The sequence below is a fragment of the Mesocricetus auratus genome, unplaced genomic scaffold (assembly GCF_017639785.1).
Source record: "Mesocricetus auratus isolate SY011 unplaced genomic scaffold, BCM_Maur_2.0 Super-Scaffold_100018, whole genome shotgun sequence".
Taxonomy (NCBI): domain Eukaryota; kingdom Metazoa; phylum Chordata; class Mammalia; order Rodentia; family Cricetidae; genus Mesocricetus; species Mesocricetus auratus.
In genome coordinates this window covers 1,694,187-1,710,814 of record NW_024429199.1, presented here as the reverse complement: position 1 = coordinate 1,710,814, position 16,628 = coordinate 1,694,187, and the positions used below count along the sequence as shown (strand labels likewise).

The window sequence follows — 16,628 nt, the reverse complement described above, 5'->3', positions numbered from 1 at the left end:
ACAAAAATATATGTTCCGCACAACAATAAAGCAGATATCCCATTGTATTTTATGTAGCTCCATTTTAGCCATAAAGAGGTATCTCCTAGAGCTGGAGGGATGACTCAGCGGTGAAGAGCAGGGGCTGCTCTGCCAGAGGTCCTGAGTTCAATTCCCAGCAACCATGTGGTGGCTCACGACCATCTATAATGTGATCTGGTGCACTCTTCTGGCCTGTGGGTAAAACACTGTGTATATAATAAATAAATCTTAAAAAGAAGAAAAGAAAGAAAGAAAGAGGTATCTCCTAAAGAAGGGAAGTGGCATCACAATGACAGGAAGACAAGGGACCTGGATCCGATGCTTGAAGAGTGTTCCCTTCCTCTCTGGAAGGAAGCAGAAAAGGAACCAAACACTCATGTGGGCGCAGCTTAGTGCCAGCGGCTGCTGAGCATGCACAAGTCCCTGGGTTGATCCCCAGCTCTGCAAGAATTTACTGACTTGTTCAGTTTCCTCCAGACAGCTGGACTCTGGGTAATTGCTCATGGTATGACACTACTATATACTAGGCCTTTGTGAAGCTAAGATGCAAGAAAAGAAAATCTGCCCACAGCTAATCAAAAGTTGACAGAAAAAGTGCATTGGGACAATTTCTGATGTGAAGCAAAGCCACTCTTTTCCAAAGCTGCCCCTCTCCCCTGAGGGCCAAGACAGCCAGAGCACACCCCCTTTCCTCTGCTCTGCAATGCCCTGAAACCCGGCCATCTCAATGCTCCTGTCACCTCTGTTCCTCTCAGGAGCGGGGCTGAGGGGCAGCTTTCTACTTCCTGTTTAGCAGTACCACTGTGTCTTTAAGTCAGAAAAGCTCTGGAATCAACCACTGTTCAGTTGCCAAGAAAACTGGCACCAGCTCCCACAGGAACCCTGAGCACAGTACCTGGATTAGCCCGACTGCTTTTAATTGTGACTTATCTTTTCCACATTCAATCAGTAAACAGCAAAGAAATTCATCAGTCATTCTGACCTTGGAAAAAAATTTACAGCTGAAAACAGGCATCCAACATAAAACTTAGCCTCAAGGAAACAGAACATGTTGAAAATGAGCTTATTATTGCTGGATCATTTGAAATTCTCAACAAAAATTCCCAAACACTTGGAGGTTTTTGGAAGAGGGTCACGCATGAATTTAAATGGAAATTAATTTCTTCAAGAACCTCCCACTTCATTAGGATTGACTCAAGGGGACAGAATGCTAACCACACTTTGCTTCTTTGTCCTCTTTCAGAAATCAACAGCTTGTGAAGGTATCAACAAGTAGAATAGGACTGGCTTCCTCAGTCCCCGGCGCTCCGTGTTCTCTACGCCAGAGAGCCAAAGTGGATTTGACAGAGAAATTTCTCCTTCCTCTTGGGGTTCTTTGCCAAACTTTCCTGGCAGAGTCTCTGCACTCTACCGATTCCTTGCGCATTCAGGCTGTATGGCTCTTTGTCCTCTCACCAAACGCAATCTGGGGCTGGAGGCAGGTCTAAAATTTACTTGGTTTATACTTGCCTTAATATAAAACAGACTTGGTCGTGTTTCAAATCCTGTAGGTGTGTTTTACATAACGGAATCGGTTGTTCAAATGGATTTTTATCCTACTGTTTATCTTCTCAGTCACGAAAAGGCTTAATTGACTGTTCACAGATCCGTCTCAGTCCCCATATTCCCACCCTTCTCAGTCACCTGGCGGATAATTTCCCTGGCTCCATTAATCTTGACCTGTACATAATACAGAAAGTGGGATCTCCTCAAATTGCAGGACTTCACCCGTCTCATCTCCACATAAAATGTGTGCTGACTTTCTATGTTGCATTTACCTAAGCGAAGCCAGGAGCCTAACATGCAGAACTGCAAGTGTGATACATTTTTTAAAAATTCCTTTCTGTATAATTTCAGAAAGGCATATGAACAAAGGGTTTTAAAACCAGTGAAGATAAAGAGAAGTTGGATAATGAGGGGGGAAAGGCGAGGGAGATTTAAGAGCTTTTTAAAAAGTCCTGAGCGAGTAACTAAGGACCCGGGACGTCTGCCAGGTCAGTGTTTCTTGTCCTAGAGTCTGACTTTCCGTTCAGTCTGTGATCTGTTTGAAGATGGAATAACAAGCTGATAAGAATGCTAAGAAACCTGAGCTGGGCTGCTAGCTCACGCGTATGGTCCCAAAACAGAAGAGGCTGAAGCAGGAGGACTGTGCAAACGCAAAGCAGCCTGGGCTCCAGAGTGTGCACTGACCTGCTCACACGGTGCACGTCTACACTGTGTACACATGACCTGCTCACACGGGGCACGTCTACACTGTGTGCACATGACCTGCTCACATGGTGCACGTCTATACTGTATTATCTACAGCTGGATACTCTGGTCAGTGTGGTTAAGAGGGAAATGGTGGGCCAGCTTTATTCTACGGCAACAAGCCCGAGTGTCCTGCGGTGTGTGGAGCCACTGCCACCAACAGTTCAATAGAGAAAGAGGTGTGCTGAACAGACTGGTGTGGCTGGTGTGGAAGTCTGTACAAGAGGGACTGCGGCACTGTGCCACTTGGTAGGTGGCATTTCAAATACTTTCACACACTTGGTATTAATTTCTCATTCAGTAGCCCTTGAGTTAATGCGCAATTAATTACTACTTAAGTGTACATCCAAATTATGTCAAATAGAACACTTCTATGGTTTTAACAGCTACAAACTTGAAAAACAATTTGTGTGATTGTGTCATACAGGATATGAAGCAGGAAGCTGATATTTGTGACCATGTATGTTTGCCACGTGGGCTTGTGCATTTATAAGGTGACAGTGGAAGACAGGGTGTTACAAATAACCTCGTTGAGATGAAGTAGACTATAAAATAATAGCAGTAATTCTAAACTGAAAGTCAAGACTTCGGCTTGGGGATCTTCAGTCATAAACTTTACACAAGCATTCCAAAAACAAGCAAACAAACAAACAAAAAACCAACAACTCCAAAATCTGAAATACTTCTGTTCCCAAGCATTTTGGATAAGGGTATTCAACCTGCCCCATGAACAGCTGCAAACTAACAAACCAGCTAGCCTAGATGAAATGGACAAACTCCTAGAAAGATACAAATCAACTTCCAACTGACCCGAGAGGGGCAATGTGGGAGAGAAGGGAGGGGTGCTTCCACACTTGTTGTGAGCCCAGCACTATCCTGCTGTCAGAACCAGACTGAAACATGTCCAGAAAAGAAAGCAAGGATGCACATCTCTTCTGACCACAAACATAAAAGTCCCAATCCCGTACCAGCAGGCCTAGCTGAGCAAGGCATAAAGAGGATTCTATCCTGTGATTATTGCAGTCTGGTGCTGAAGTCCCCCCACTGTTAGACTTGTGCTCACAGCACTGCTGGGGTGTGGAGGAACCCTGTGGAGGGGGGTTTCCGTAGAGGGGCACTCTCCAATAAGTCATCAAGACACTGACACCCTTGCCAGCTGCCTTGTCCCCACCGCACTCCCAGACACAGTGTCCAGCCTCAGCACAGGCCCTAAGGCAGTGTGGTGCCATCCACACACAGAGGGCAACCCGGGAAACCACGGGCTGACATAGGTATCTCCTTCTGCTAAGTGGTTTCATTCAGATGCTTTGCTCAGGGATGGAAAACTGACAAGTATGACAATATTTATTCCAGAAATGGAAGGCTAATCTAAAATCTAAAAATCAATTAGTAGCATAAAGTGTGTTAATATAACAATGGATCCAAATCACACATTTATCTTAGCAAAAGCAGAAAATGCATTTCACAAAATGTAACATGACAAAAATGTTCAACAGACCAAGAAAAAGAATATTATTAGCTGATAATAGACATCTATGAAAACCCCAGAGACAATGGTGTAATTAATGGTAAAACTGAAGTCATTGCCTCTAAGGCCAGAAACAAGATAAGGCTTATCATCTTGCATCTCATCTTGTACTGTATGTACTGAAGCTCAGCTCTGTGAAGGGGAATTAGACAAGAGAAAAATACATCAAAAATGCTGGCTTGCAGAGAGCGAAGTCAACTGTTTTTGTAGATACCATTATTTTGTATTTAGAAAATTCCAGGAACTCTACTAAGAAACCAATAAACCAGTTTAGCAAGGTCAATATGCAAAAATCTGTTGCATTTTATAGTAGTAATAAAGGCACTGAAAATGAAATTAGGGGAAATTCATGCCTAGAGCACAAAAAGAATAAACTACTAACAAATGAATTTAACAGAACTGTTAAGCATATTGTATATTGGAAAGTACAAAACACTATTGAAAGAGATTAAAGACCAGAATAAATAGGCAATAGAAACGTGTCTAACAGCAAGAAAAGGTGAGATCCAAACTACAATTACCAACCTCTGGGATACAAACACCTGTAAAGTGATTATGGGGTATGGTGAAATGGTCCCAAGATGTCCCCGACACCTTCCAAACCAGGAAGTGGCAACATTCTAGGCAGAAACTAGTGAACTTTGCCAAAGTTTGGCTAAGGAGATGGTTTAGCTGTTAAGAGCACATATTATTATTCTTGCAGAGGACCTGAGTTAGATTGCCAGCACCCATGTGGGGCAGCTTACAACTGCCTGTAACTCTGGTCTGTAGGCTCCATACTCATATGCACACACCCATAAATAGACACACTCATACACCTAATGCATAATCAAAATTAAGGGGCCGGAGAGATGGCTCAATGGTTAAGAGCACTGACTGTTCTTTAAGAGGACCAAGGTTCAGTTCCCAGCACCTGCATGGTAGCTCACAACCATCTCTAACTCCAGTTCCAGGAGATCTGATGCCCTCTCCTGGCCTCTGAGAACACTAGGTGTGCAGGCAAAATACCCAAACACATAAAATTAATTAATTAAATTAAAATTTTAAGTCTAGAAAAAAAATAAGCCAAGATTTTGGGTGTGCGAAGGTGTGGCAATGAAGCTAAGGAACATTCCTAACTTACTGATGTGGTCCTCGCAGTTGAAGGATGAGAGAGAGCATCTATACAGCACATCACAGGCAAGAAGCAGGATGCTTCAACTGTGGGGACCTGCGTGTGTGAGCATGAGCTTCATCCTTAGTTTTCAGATCTTTTTTCCTTAAACAAATCTCTAGCATTAGAACACTGTGGGGCTTTCTTTTTTTTGCCAACTAATTGCTCCTTTTTAAAAACTGGTATTCAAAGATACAACAAAATGATTATCTTCTTGAAAGAGATATTTCTGGAGTGGAAAACTGAAAGTTGCTGCGAGATGAAGCTTCCACTGGGAAAGTATTTAAGAAGAATGTTACTTTTGAAGTCTGTTCAAAGGATGGATGTGTGTGTGTGTTTAATATACATACATACATACACATAATGTGTGTGTGTGTGTGTGTGTGTGTGTGTGTGTGTGTGTGTGTGTGTGTGTGTGTGTGCTTCCTATGGATGCTGGTGTGGTGGTGACGACTCTAATGGATGAGAGTCAGTGAAAGAAAAGTCTGAAGCCTGTTGCAAGAGCTGCTCCTCTACAGGTCTTTTGGCCTTGGCGCTCCCCAGCGCTGTGTGTGTCACGAGCAACCTTGAGGCAGGCAGACACGCTTCTTTCCAGCTAGAAACCATAGCTTCCACACAAGCTCAGTGCTCCCGTCACGTCACAGGACTCCATACCTGAACTGGAGTCATCCAGACCTCAGGAGAACTCCCTCCCACCCCAGGGGATTGGGCTCAAGGACACAATGGCATCTTCTAATACTCAGGCTGGTCTCTGTACCAGACAACCAAAATCCTGTGTTTCTGACCCAGGTTGGTCACTTCTTTTGCCATACAACACTAAGAGGCGATCTGTGAACTTCGAGGTAGAGCACATAAACATGCCAGGTCTGCTACCTGTTCCCTGTTCAGTCCTAAGTCTTCCTGTGAGCAGCCAGGGAGCTGGGTCAGTGGGCTGGGTGGAAGCCCACGGACCTGAGTTGGATGCCTGTACCCCTGTAAGAGCCAGGTGCAGTGGTGTGAGCCTGTACCTCAAGCATGTACCCCTGTAGGAGCCGGGTGCAACAGTGTGAGCCTGTAACTCATGCACTGCGCAGAGGGGAGGTGGAGACAGGAGGATCACTGAAGCTTGCTGTCCAGCCACTCTGTGGAGATGAAACACTCCAGGGTCAGTAGGAAAACTTCTTACTCAAAGGTAGGGCAGAAACTAACACCAGTCTCTGGCCTAATACACTAACACGCACATATATCATGCACCTGTATACGTTCAAGTACACTACATTTAATAGACACATATACACAATTGAGAAGAGAATAAAATCAAATCTTCTCAGTAGGCCATGGCTTCTGTGCAGAGAATAGGAGTTGTATGTGAGTTTGGGAAAGATCTGTTGTGTGAATAGGAAACATTCTAGATCCTTCCACAGACTTAGCAAAAAACACACACACACACACACTCACAACACACACACACACACACAGAGAGAAAGAGAGAGAGAGAGGGAGGGAGGGAGGGAGGGAGGGAGGGAGGGAGGGAGGGAGGGAGGGAGGGAGGGAGGGAGAGGGAGGGAGGGAGAGAGAGAAACTACTCAGTTCCTAAAAGTGAATGAAAACCAAACAGCAAACTTTAGATCAAGGTGACCTGAAGTCCTCTCTTCAGGAAATCAGTGGATCCTCCTGTTGCAGAAATAACAGCAGAATAGTCAGGGTAGCATCCCATGCGGTCCCTCCATAGTTGCACCTCCTGCTGGAAAGATGTGCTCACTGCATATATAAAATGATAAGCTATCTGCTACCAGCCCCCAAGAGCTCATCTGAGGCAGGTAAATTCTTGGGAAAGCATAAGACAGGTCATGCTTGACAAGCTCCATAAGGTTCAAAATGAGTCAGTGTTCCAAGTGGCTACCAGATACAAATGGGAAATCCAAAGCTTAATGGAGTTGCCTGGGTTTTAACACAGCACAGACTGTTGTCACCTTTCTCACAGAGGGGTCCATCTGATGCCTAGTCTCCAAGCATCCAGGGCGAAACTGAGGAGTAAAAATGCAGCTACTGCAGGATGGATAACGATTGTATGCTTTCATCAGGCGGACATATATATGAGCACCTACACTCAAGCTCTCTGTGGCTGGCAACTTGCTAACACCGACGACTACTCTAAGTTTGTTGTACTGAGATCGAAAACTACTTGGGATAAGTCAAAAGTCTCTGGAACTTTCTTAGAAAGATCGGGCAGATGGTTTAAAGGGTAAGAGATTTGCTGCACAAGCATGATGCCTGAGTTTGGACCCCTGGAACCTAGTGTGAAAGGATATGAGGGTATGTGCCTATAATTCCAGTATTCCTATAGCAACACGGGAGGTGCATTTGGGAGAATCCAGCTTGCCTGGGGTATGCAGCACAGAAACAAACATGACCGCGACTGAAACAAAGCAAAAGGCAAGAGCTGATAGCCACGACAGTCCCCTGACCTCCACATGTGTTGTGGCACAAGCACACCTTCACACATGGACACTCACACACTGAACACACATACGCACAAATAAACAAATACCATACCCCAAGACTTGTAACTCGACAGGACTGCAGAAACAGGCAATGCCTGTGTGAACAGTTCTGAGGAAGCAGACAATATTCTGAATGACAGACATTATTCCATGTCAGCTAAGCAGGTTGTTTGGATGAGATCTCTGGTGATTTTTAGTATTATTCAGGTTCTAGCTTGGAACATTTCCATTCTTTGCAAACATGAAGTGCAGAGTTAATGGATATTTCTAGTATCAGTCCCACCACCCTGAATGCACCCACCTCATCTGAATATTTCTATTTAATTAAAGATCGTGTATGGGATTCTGTTTGTAAAGAAATCCAACAGTAGTTGATGCCCCCTAGAGAGAAGCTTCTGTTTTGCAGACATTTGAACTCTAGTAAAATTGACAAGGGAGTGGTCTGGATCCACATATTCAGAAACAGATTCCAGATTTTACCTGTAGAGTAATAATGAAAAACATATTTTAACAGGGCAAAAGAATAACACAAGGGAGAATGTAGAAACTTTTTCTATAAATGTGAGATAAACTGGGCTTGGGGGCACTGGCCAGTAAGCTCAGCTACTCAGAAGGCTGAGGTAGTAAGTTTGCAAGTTCAAGACCTGCTTGGTCTCAGAGGGACTCCAAGGCCCAACCACTGAATGGGAGTCTCAGAACAAAAAGCGTAGGAGCTGGAGGGATGCTGAGTGCTCAGAGCATGCGCTGCCGTAGCAGAGGACCTGAATGTGGTGCCTAGCACCCATTTCAGGCAGCTCACAACCACTATGACTCCAGCCCCAGGGGATCTGATACCTCTGGCCTACAGGGTACCTGTATTCACACGCCTATACCCACCTCCAGCACAAATCCATACACATAATTTAAAATAACAAAAGTAAAGCTTTTAAAACTATAAATAGAAAGTAAATAACAGAGCTTGGGGGACAGTTTAGAGGAATAGTGTTTGCCCAGTGTCTGTGGAATCTTAGGTTCAATCTCCCATACCATAAAAGAAAGAGCAAAGAAATCCAATTAAAGCAGACCTAAGGGGATTCTTCTTTTTCTCTGCCATGAAGAACTTTTCTCTTACTTCTACCCAAGGGCTCATGCAAGAGGATACGGGGTGCACCCTGAGCCTCCTGTGCTGCCGTATTTCATGGTTCCCTGGACACTGAGGTGCTTCATGAGTCTGTGTTCTCCTACTGCATGTCTTAGGAATGGAACTAGGTTCCCTGTGCTGGAACTGCCTTGCTTTGTGGGCAGACAAGATGGCTGAGAGGCTAAGAGGTGCTTGCTTTAAACGCTGATGACCTGAGTTTGGTCCCCAGAACCCACACAGGAATAAGAGAGCTGCCTCCCACAAGCTGCCTCTGACCTCTACACATGTGCCATGGGATGCATGTATGAATGCATGGAAGTGTGTGTATGAACACACACACACACAAGAAAATAAATAAATGTAATTAAGTTTAAAAATAAAATAAAATCACCTGGTTTTATCAGGAAGAGCACTGGATACCCCAGGGTAAGGTCAGAGAAAAGAAAATGTCTATGTTCTCAGCAAAAGCAGCTTTTTCACCACAAGAAACTCTACTGAGACTGGGTTAGCACCATGACAGAGACTTCATAATGCAGATGTGAGCATGTGCTGTGTGTGCCTGCATGCGTGCATGTATGTGTGTGTGTGTGTGAGCACATGTGTGTATGTGTGTGTGTGGTGTGTGCAGTGTGTGCGCCTGTTTGTGTCTGTGTTTGTGTGCATTCAAACATGTATGTGGTGCGTGTACATGTGCACATGTGCATGTGTATGTACTCTGTGTGTGTGTGTGTGTGTGTGTGTGTGTGTGTGTGTGTGTGTGTAAACCAGAGGTCAGTGTCTGGTGACTTCGTCAATCATTGCTCTCCTCCATGTTTTTTGAGGATGGGTCTTTCACTGAACCTAGAACTTTAACTCAACTACACTGGCTGGCCAGTGAGCACAGAGGGCGCCGTCTCTACCTCCCTAGCTCTGGGTTAATAAATGCACGCTGCCTCACCCAGCTTTGGGAACCTGCCTGCACAGTGAGCACTTCGCTGACTGACCCATGCCCCAGTCCATCTTCTTCACTTAAGAAATTCCTCACAAGCCTGGTGGTGGGCACACACATTTAATAAGAGGCAGGCGGGTCTCTGTGAGTTCACAGCCAGCCTGGTCTACAAAGTGAGCTCCCAGACAGCCAGAGCTACACAGAGAAACCCTGTCTCAAAAAAAAAAAAAAAAAAAAAAAAAAAGGAAAAAACAAAGATAGAAGGAAAGAGAAAGAAATTCCTCACTAAGAAATATTTTAATTCTTCCATAATTGTGTTCTTTACCTAAAAACAGGAAATAAGAACTGCTCCCTTTGAAAAAAGAATAAAAGAAATAGCTATTTATTGATAAATACTGCATATCTGAAACAACAAGAAATAGGTAACAAGTCAGAAAAATGAAAGACCCAGGAATCCTCCAGATAAAATAATCTGGGAAAAAAAGCACCCAGGCAAAAACAGACAATGGTGTTGGGAGAATTGTTTTAAATTATAAAGTACTTTAGAGACTAAGTACTTACGGGGAGACAAGACGCTTCTGTAACAATTGTGGGAATCTGAATATAAGGCGCAACAGTCCCTTTGGGATGTTGTAAAGTATGCAATTTTAATTATGTGATTTTCCTGGCTAATTTCTGCTTCAAAAACAGTAAGTACTTCTGCTTACAAGGCGGCAAAGACAAGAAGTTTCCTCAACCTCTCATATGCACGTTGTCATCAAAATTTAAATTACCAGCAACATGCCTTTTAGTTAAATTACACTTAGGCCCATGATGCAGTCCCTGAGAGCCCACACATGCTGAAAGAACACGGTCGGCAGACACAGACAACAGTTGCATCTACAGAGCACTTTTTCCTTCCCGGGGTTCTCACAAGTGACATTTTCACACACACCGTATTGTTTTCTCAGCGTTGGCTGCATGTGCTGAATACATCTATTATTATAAATTGCTCCTACACAGGAGAAGCTTCTAAAAAACTTCAGGAGATACCCTGGTTTCATTTGCATATGGGATACATTTTACATCAGTTCTGCAAGGGAGTCAGTCAACAACAGCAAATACAGACAGATTGTCTGACGAAATATAGCAACAATTTGGGGGGACGGAGATGGAAGATGTCCACAAATAATTAATTCCTTTAGCACATCGAAGATACTCTCTTAATATCACAGCCTCTTTTGAGGGGACACTCATTACTTCCTAACCATCTGTCATCTCCTCCCCAAAAACCTAATTAGGATTTCACCCAATCACACATTAGAAACGATGCGAATATGGATAGCTAAGGCAGTATAAAGAAGTTAACATCATAACATTTTGTTTAAGAATTATGAAATTCAGAAGTAGTTTTTCAGGTTCTGATTTTCTTAATCCTTTCCTGATAAGTTATTAAATTATAAGCTTGGAAAATTAAACACATACACATAGAAAACACTTACAGGTAGTAGAGTTTTCCTGCAGGAGTGAGTTCCCTTTTCCGATAATCTATCCCAGAATCTAGCTGGACCGTATTGCAATATTCCTATAGTACAAACATAGAAAACACCTTTTAAAACAAATAATAGATTTGACTTAAGACCTACTCCATGAGATGGAAGCCATACCCAACACTGCTTGGGTGACCAAGAACCATAGACAAGATAGCCCAGGGGACCGAGAGTAAAACCAAATACTGCTGGCCTATAATAACAACAACAATAATAAATACGACAGTGATAAAATGACTCCTAATGACATTCTCCTATGCTCATAGATCAGTGCCTTATTCAGCTATCATCAGAAATGCTTCCTCCAACAGCAGCCAAACATTAGAGTTCTCGGAACACTCAGCCCTAAATGAGATGTCTCCATCAGAATCCCCCCTCCCAGGGCTCAGGGAACCCTGCAGAAGAGTGGCAGAAAGGGTGTTAGAGCCAGAGGCACCAGGAGAACACGGCCTCTACACCAACTGAGCAGAGCTCCTGTGAACTCCCAGAGACTGGGGCAGCAAGCACAGGGCCTGCACGGGTCCCCACACATATGTTATAGCTTCCAGTCTACTTCTGGGATTCCGAGTATGTGAACCAGCCAGTCTCTGATTCTTGTGATTTCTTTTGGCCTCTTTTTCTTTTGTTGGTTTGCCTTGTCCAACTTTGAAGCAATGGTTTTTGTTTTATCTTATACTTTATTTTGTCATGTTTTGTTGTTTAAAAAAAGTCATAAACATTTTGGAGAAATGGTTCTGACATCCAACAAACAAACAAGAAACAAGGAATGACTTGGAATTATAAGCTTTCTGCATATATATGTGTGTATGTATACACACATACCTTTATTATTTATATAATTATATATATGTATATGCACATATATATAATTCCTGAGATGTTCCAATGAAGTTATATGAGCTTAGAACAAAACTAATTCATGTAAGATTCATAAAACTGAAGTTGCAATATTAAATATATACAAATCCAATAAAATAATAATTTAATTTAAAAGTAAGTTTTGCATTACGTTTTCCTGAAACTGCCAAAACTGTACTGTCAGTAAATTTCTTCAAGTACCTACATTTGAGTTTCTGCTTAACTCTTAAAATAGCCAGTTTTCAGCCATCAGGTTGTGGTGGTGCAAATCTTTAATCCCGGCCCTTGCGGGGTGGAGGGAGGCAGAGGCAGGTGGATCTCTGATCTCTCTGAGTATGAGGCCAGCTTGGTCTACAAAGTGAGTTCCAGGACAGCCACAGCTTCACAGAGAAACCCTGTCTCAAAAAACAAAAAACAAACAAACAAAAAAACCAATAGCCAATTGCCATTACACTGGAATAAGAAGGTGGAAGCTACCAGAAAAAACGTTTCATGGATCTTTGGTTCGAGAGCTGGGTCAGACATCTGTGGTGACGTTTAAAGCCACACGACAGTGGTACTTTCTGCAGATCCACCCTTCATTTCCAAACACTTGCCACTGCCCTCATCCCTTCTTCTCATCCTGTCTTCAGCATCCTCTCCTGTTCCAGAGTCTCCTTTCATCCGGAGTCATCCTGTATCACCAATCCTTCCTTCACCCTAATAATTCCCCACCTCCTGGCTGCATGAGTACATATAAATCACACACGCACGCACGCACACACGCACACATGCATGCATACTCACTCCAAATACCTCTTTACAACACTCATGAACTTTGCAACACCTCCCTGTACTAGTGGGCTTTGTGGATGGAGGGCACACGAGTGCATACATACAAACATACACACTCATTGAGCAGCAGAGTTTTTAGACTGTGTCAAGGAACATTTTATAGCACGTCCTTTCAGTTTGTGATAGTGAGGGTCAGGCACCAGCTCAAAGGAAGAACGTGCCCAATGAAAGAGCCAGTCTTCGTCTGTCCTAGTCCCTGAGGAAGCCTCGGGCTTCATCTGCTCCCTCTACTGCGGAACCTGTCTGCTCACCACAGTGTATTTGCCGGGTTCCGCACCTCTCTTCAACCACTGTATCCTGTATGACCCAGTATTCTTGATTTAGTCATAATTTCTCCTCCTTTTCTCACTTTTTCTGTCGTTAATTTTTTTTTGCTATTAAAAATAAGGCTAATGGAAGTTACACAAGCTTCAATTTCTCCTTCTGGATAACTAACTTCCCAAACACGTGAGTGATTAAGCCGCAGCAAATGATTGCATTTGTGCTTTCAGTAATCACCACCAGGAAGACCTAATCAGCAGCTCAGAACAGTAACCAAAGCCTGGGATGCGAGCTCTTAATTGTCTGCAAAAGACTAACTCACAGTTTATATTTTTAGAGAAAAATAAACATCAAATTTTCAGATTGTTTGCACGTCCCCTGGTCTACTCTTCAAAGCCATTTACAAAAGGGTGAAGGCTATACCATCTCCAAGTTGAGGATGAATGTAATGGGTCTGGTTTCTCGGAAACTCCCTAATTTCTGGGTACCTTTTCAAGCCCCATGACCTCCTGAGGGCACGGGCATCATGCATAAGCACTGTACCAATCAGCCTCCAAGGGAAGTTTATTTCCAAATAGTTTGTGTATTTATGTACAAAGGACAAATACAATTTAAAAATCTGAGAATGCAATTAGGATGATCTGGGGGAGCAAAGGAAGGAGACTGCATACTTCAGACAGCATGAGTCAAAGGCCTTTGGCTTTGGAAAGCAAAATATATTAGTAAAGTCACTACCTCAGCAACTGACATGGTCCTCAGATCTACTGTCATATTTATAGCAACTCTGACTATTCTTTAGGGGACAGTGCACCTCACAAAGTTATGTTCTGTGGCTTCTACTTCATTCCCAGTTTGATGCTGGGGCCAGAGCTCAAGGGTCCAGCACTTGCCTAACATGTACCAAGCCCTAGGTCCTCTCAGGGGACTGAAAAGAAGACAGCCATTAGTTCTTTTCCAGTTAGAAAAAAGGAACCACAAACTCAGTGAAGAAAATCCTTATAAACCACAACATATTAATCTCTAAAGAAAAGACTGAAAAATACATTTTATTTTAAAATTAACAGCTTAGTGTAAGAAGAAAGAAAGGAAGCAGGAAAACAGCACAAGTTGAGTTTCTGTTACCTAGGTAACTGTTAAATAAAAGTTGAGGGATGAAAACCATCAGAGCTTTGGCTTGTTTTACCCATTAGTTAGCACCAGGAAAAAGAAAAAAACAAACAAACAAAACAAAAAACAATGAGACTACCCTGTTCCAGAAAATAAAATATCTTCTAAGTCCCATTGCTTAATTCTTCTTGAAACTTTATCTTCCTGAACTAAAACCTGTGATCCATTTTTACTATTAAACACACACCCTTGAGCACTATTTAAAGGACAGAAGTAAGCCAGGCATGGTGGCCGCACACCTTTAATTCCAGCACTCAAGAAGAGACAGGCAGATGTCTCTGAGGTCTTACATAGTGAGAATTTGTCTCCAAAAATAAAAATAAAAATTTTAAAAAGCAAATCTTCTATTTCCCTTTTTAAAAAGTCTGCTGAAAGCCAGATGTTGGCACTCAGGAGGCAGAGGCAGACGGATCTCTGTGAGTTTGAGGCCAGCCTGGTCTGCAGAGTGAGTTCCAGGACAAGCCTCCAAAAGCCTCCAAAACAATACAGAGAAACCCTGTCTCAAAAAAAAAGTCTGCTAATAACTTACATGTTTCATGTTTCTTCTAGATATAAAGAAATAATGGGGGCCCGGGAATATGATACCTCACTGGTTAACTGTTAGGAGCATCACTGGCTGCTCTTCCAGAGGGTTGAATCCCCACCCAGAACTCACAGTGACAGTTCCAGGAGATCTCAAGCCCTCTTCTAGCCTTTGAGGGCCCAGGCACATGGGTGGTGCACAGACAAAAAAAATCTTAAAACACACACACACACACACACACACACACACACACACAGGTTGAGGTGTAGTTCAGTTGGTAGAGTGCTTGCCCAGCATGGAGGAGGCTCTGGGTTCTGTCTCCAGCACCGCATAACCCAGATGCAGTGTCCCATGCCTATAATTCAGCAGTCAGAGACTTGAAACCAGCCTCAGCTACTTAGAGAGTCTGCCTCAAACAATAATGAGAAACAGATGGTTATATACAGGATTCTAAGCTCAGTTATTTTTGATGTCTTAAAATGCCTATGAGAATAAAATAACTACAGGTGTGAATACAGCAAAGGCTTATGACATACTATATTATTTTTATCTTAAGAACAGATTCCCACAAGTAAATGACAAGTACAAGGGAGAAACTGAGCCAAGAACAGAAAGGTGAGGTATCTTCCATTTTTCTGAGGCACCTTTATACTCCAACAGCTTGTCTCATTTAAGATAACCATGTCCTGATGCTTCTAAAGACTGCGTGTTTGCTGGGGGGAGTGTGAGCACCAGAGTGGGGTGCATACTTGTGCAGAGGCCGGATGAAGATGCTGTGTGTCCTCCTCTGTGAGTCCAGCTTCCTCCACGGAGACGGTCTGTCTCCAAACCTGGGGCTTGCTGGTTTCCAGGTGGCACGTCCTGCTGGCCATCCAGTTGCCATCTGCCACATTGCTGGGGTCACAAGCACTTGAGTCCACACAGTTTTTTGTGTAGGTACCAAAGATCCAAACTAGGTCTCGCTTGCGCTCTTTCCTACGGAGCCCATCTCTCCAGCAACGTGATTATAACCGTAAACACATAAACTTCTAAGTAGTTTACCTTTCATCATTAAGATGTAATGCAAACACATGAAGCACAGCGTCTCACTCAGTCTAACCAGAATATCACTAGAGCCTCTGCAGCCCCAGCAGCCCATTCACATCCCCAAAGGCAGTCAGAACCTGACTCCAGCACCACCACCAAAGCCAGCCTGACTTGGGGGCTTTCTGTAGTGGAAACACACAGAATTCACTCCTTCATAAGGGGCTTCTTTTCCGTTTGAGGGCCCTACCTCACAGACACATTCATACACACATTGGAATCAATGATAAACCAGTATGTGCCTGTGATCCCAGCACTCAGAAGCTGAGACAGGTGGATCACCAAATTGAGCCAATGTGGGCTAAGTAATGAATCAGGGCTATCTATCCCTTGCTACATAGTGGGATTCTGAACTTAACAAACAGACAGGTTTAATTGTAACTCTACATGCCGGTGGCAGATAACCATACCACTGGTGTGAGTGTACATCAGTGCAGCCTCCTTAGGAAGCTGCTGCTGTCCGTGGAAGGCAAGCATATTCTTACCCTGGGCAAACAGTCCCTGTTGCGGGGATATCTAATCTATCATCTCTCCATTCGTCTGTCTAATCTATCATCTCTCTGTCTGTCTACCTATCTGTCCAATCTGTCTTCTATCTTGCAATATAGAGAATTGACTTCTCAATAACCAGTTTCAGAATCTCTCTTGCCTTTTAAAATGAACACACACTTTTCAGTAGTAACCCTGAATGTTAATGATGCAAATTCCCTGAAACAATAGACATAGCCTGGCAGATTGAATTAAAAACAGGACCCATCTATCCTCTCCCTCATCAAAGGTAGACACTACCTTAGAGGAAAATTACAGAACATGGTGTTCTAAGCAGACAGAGCTAGGACATGAGCAGGCTT

General features: G+C 43.3%; 1 protein-coding gene across 7 annotated transcripts in view; it reads right to left on the bottom strand.

Annotated features, from left to right (window-relative positions):
* Positions 1 to 16,628, bottom strand: part of Afg1l (AFG1 like ATPase) — a 154,905-nt gene that overhangs the window by 46,407 nt on the left and 91,870 nt on the right. For all 7 annotated transcript variants that reach the window (XR_005881848.1, XR_005881847.1, XR_005881850.1 and 4 more), the window contains one exon: positions 11,004 to 11,086. Coding sequence is in view for 3 of the 7 variants with exons in the window: in XM_040758263.1 (XP_040614197.1) it covers positions 11,004 to 11,086 (83 nt within the window). In the remaining 4 variants the exon portion in view is untranslated. The remainder of the gene's footprint in view (positions 1 to 11,003; positions 11,087 to 16,628) is intronic.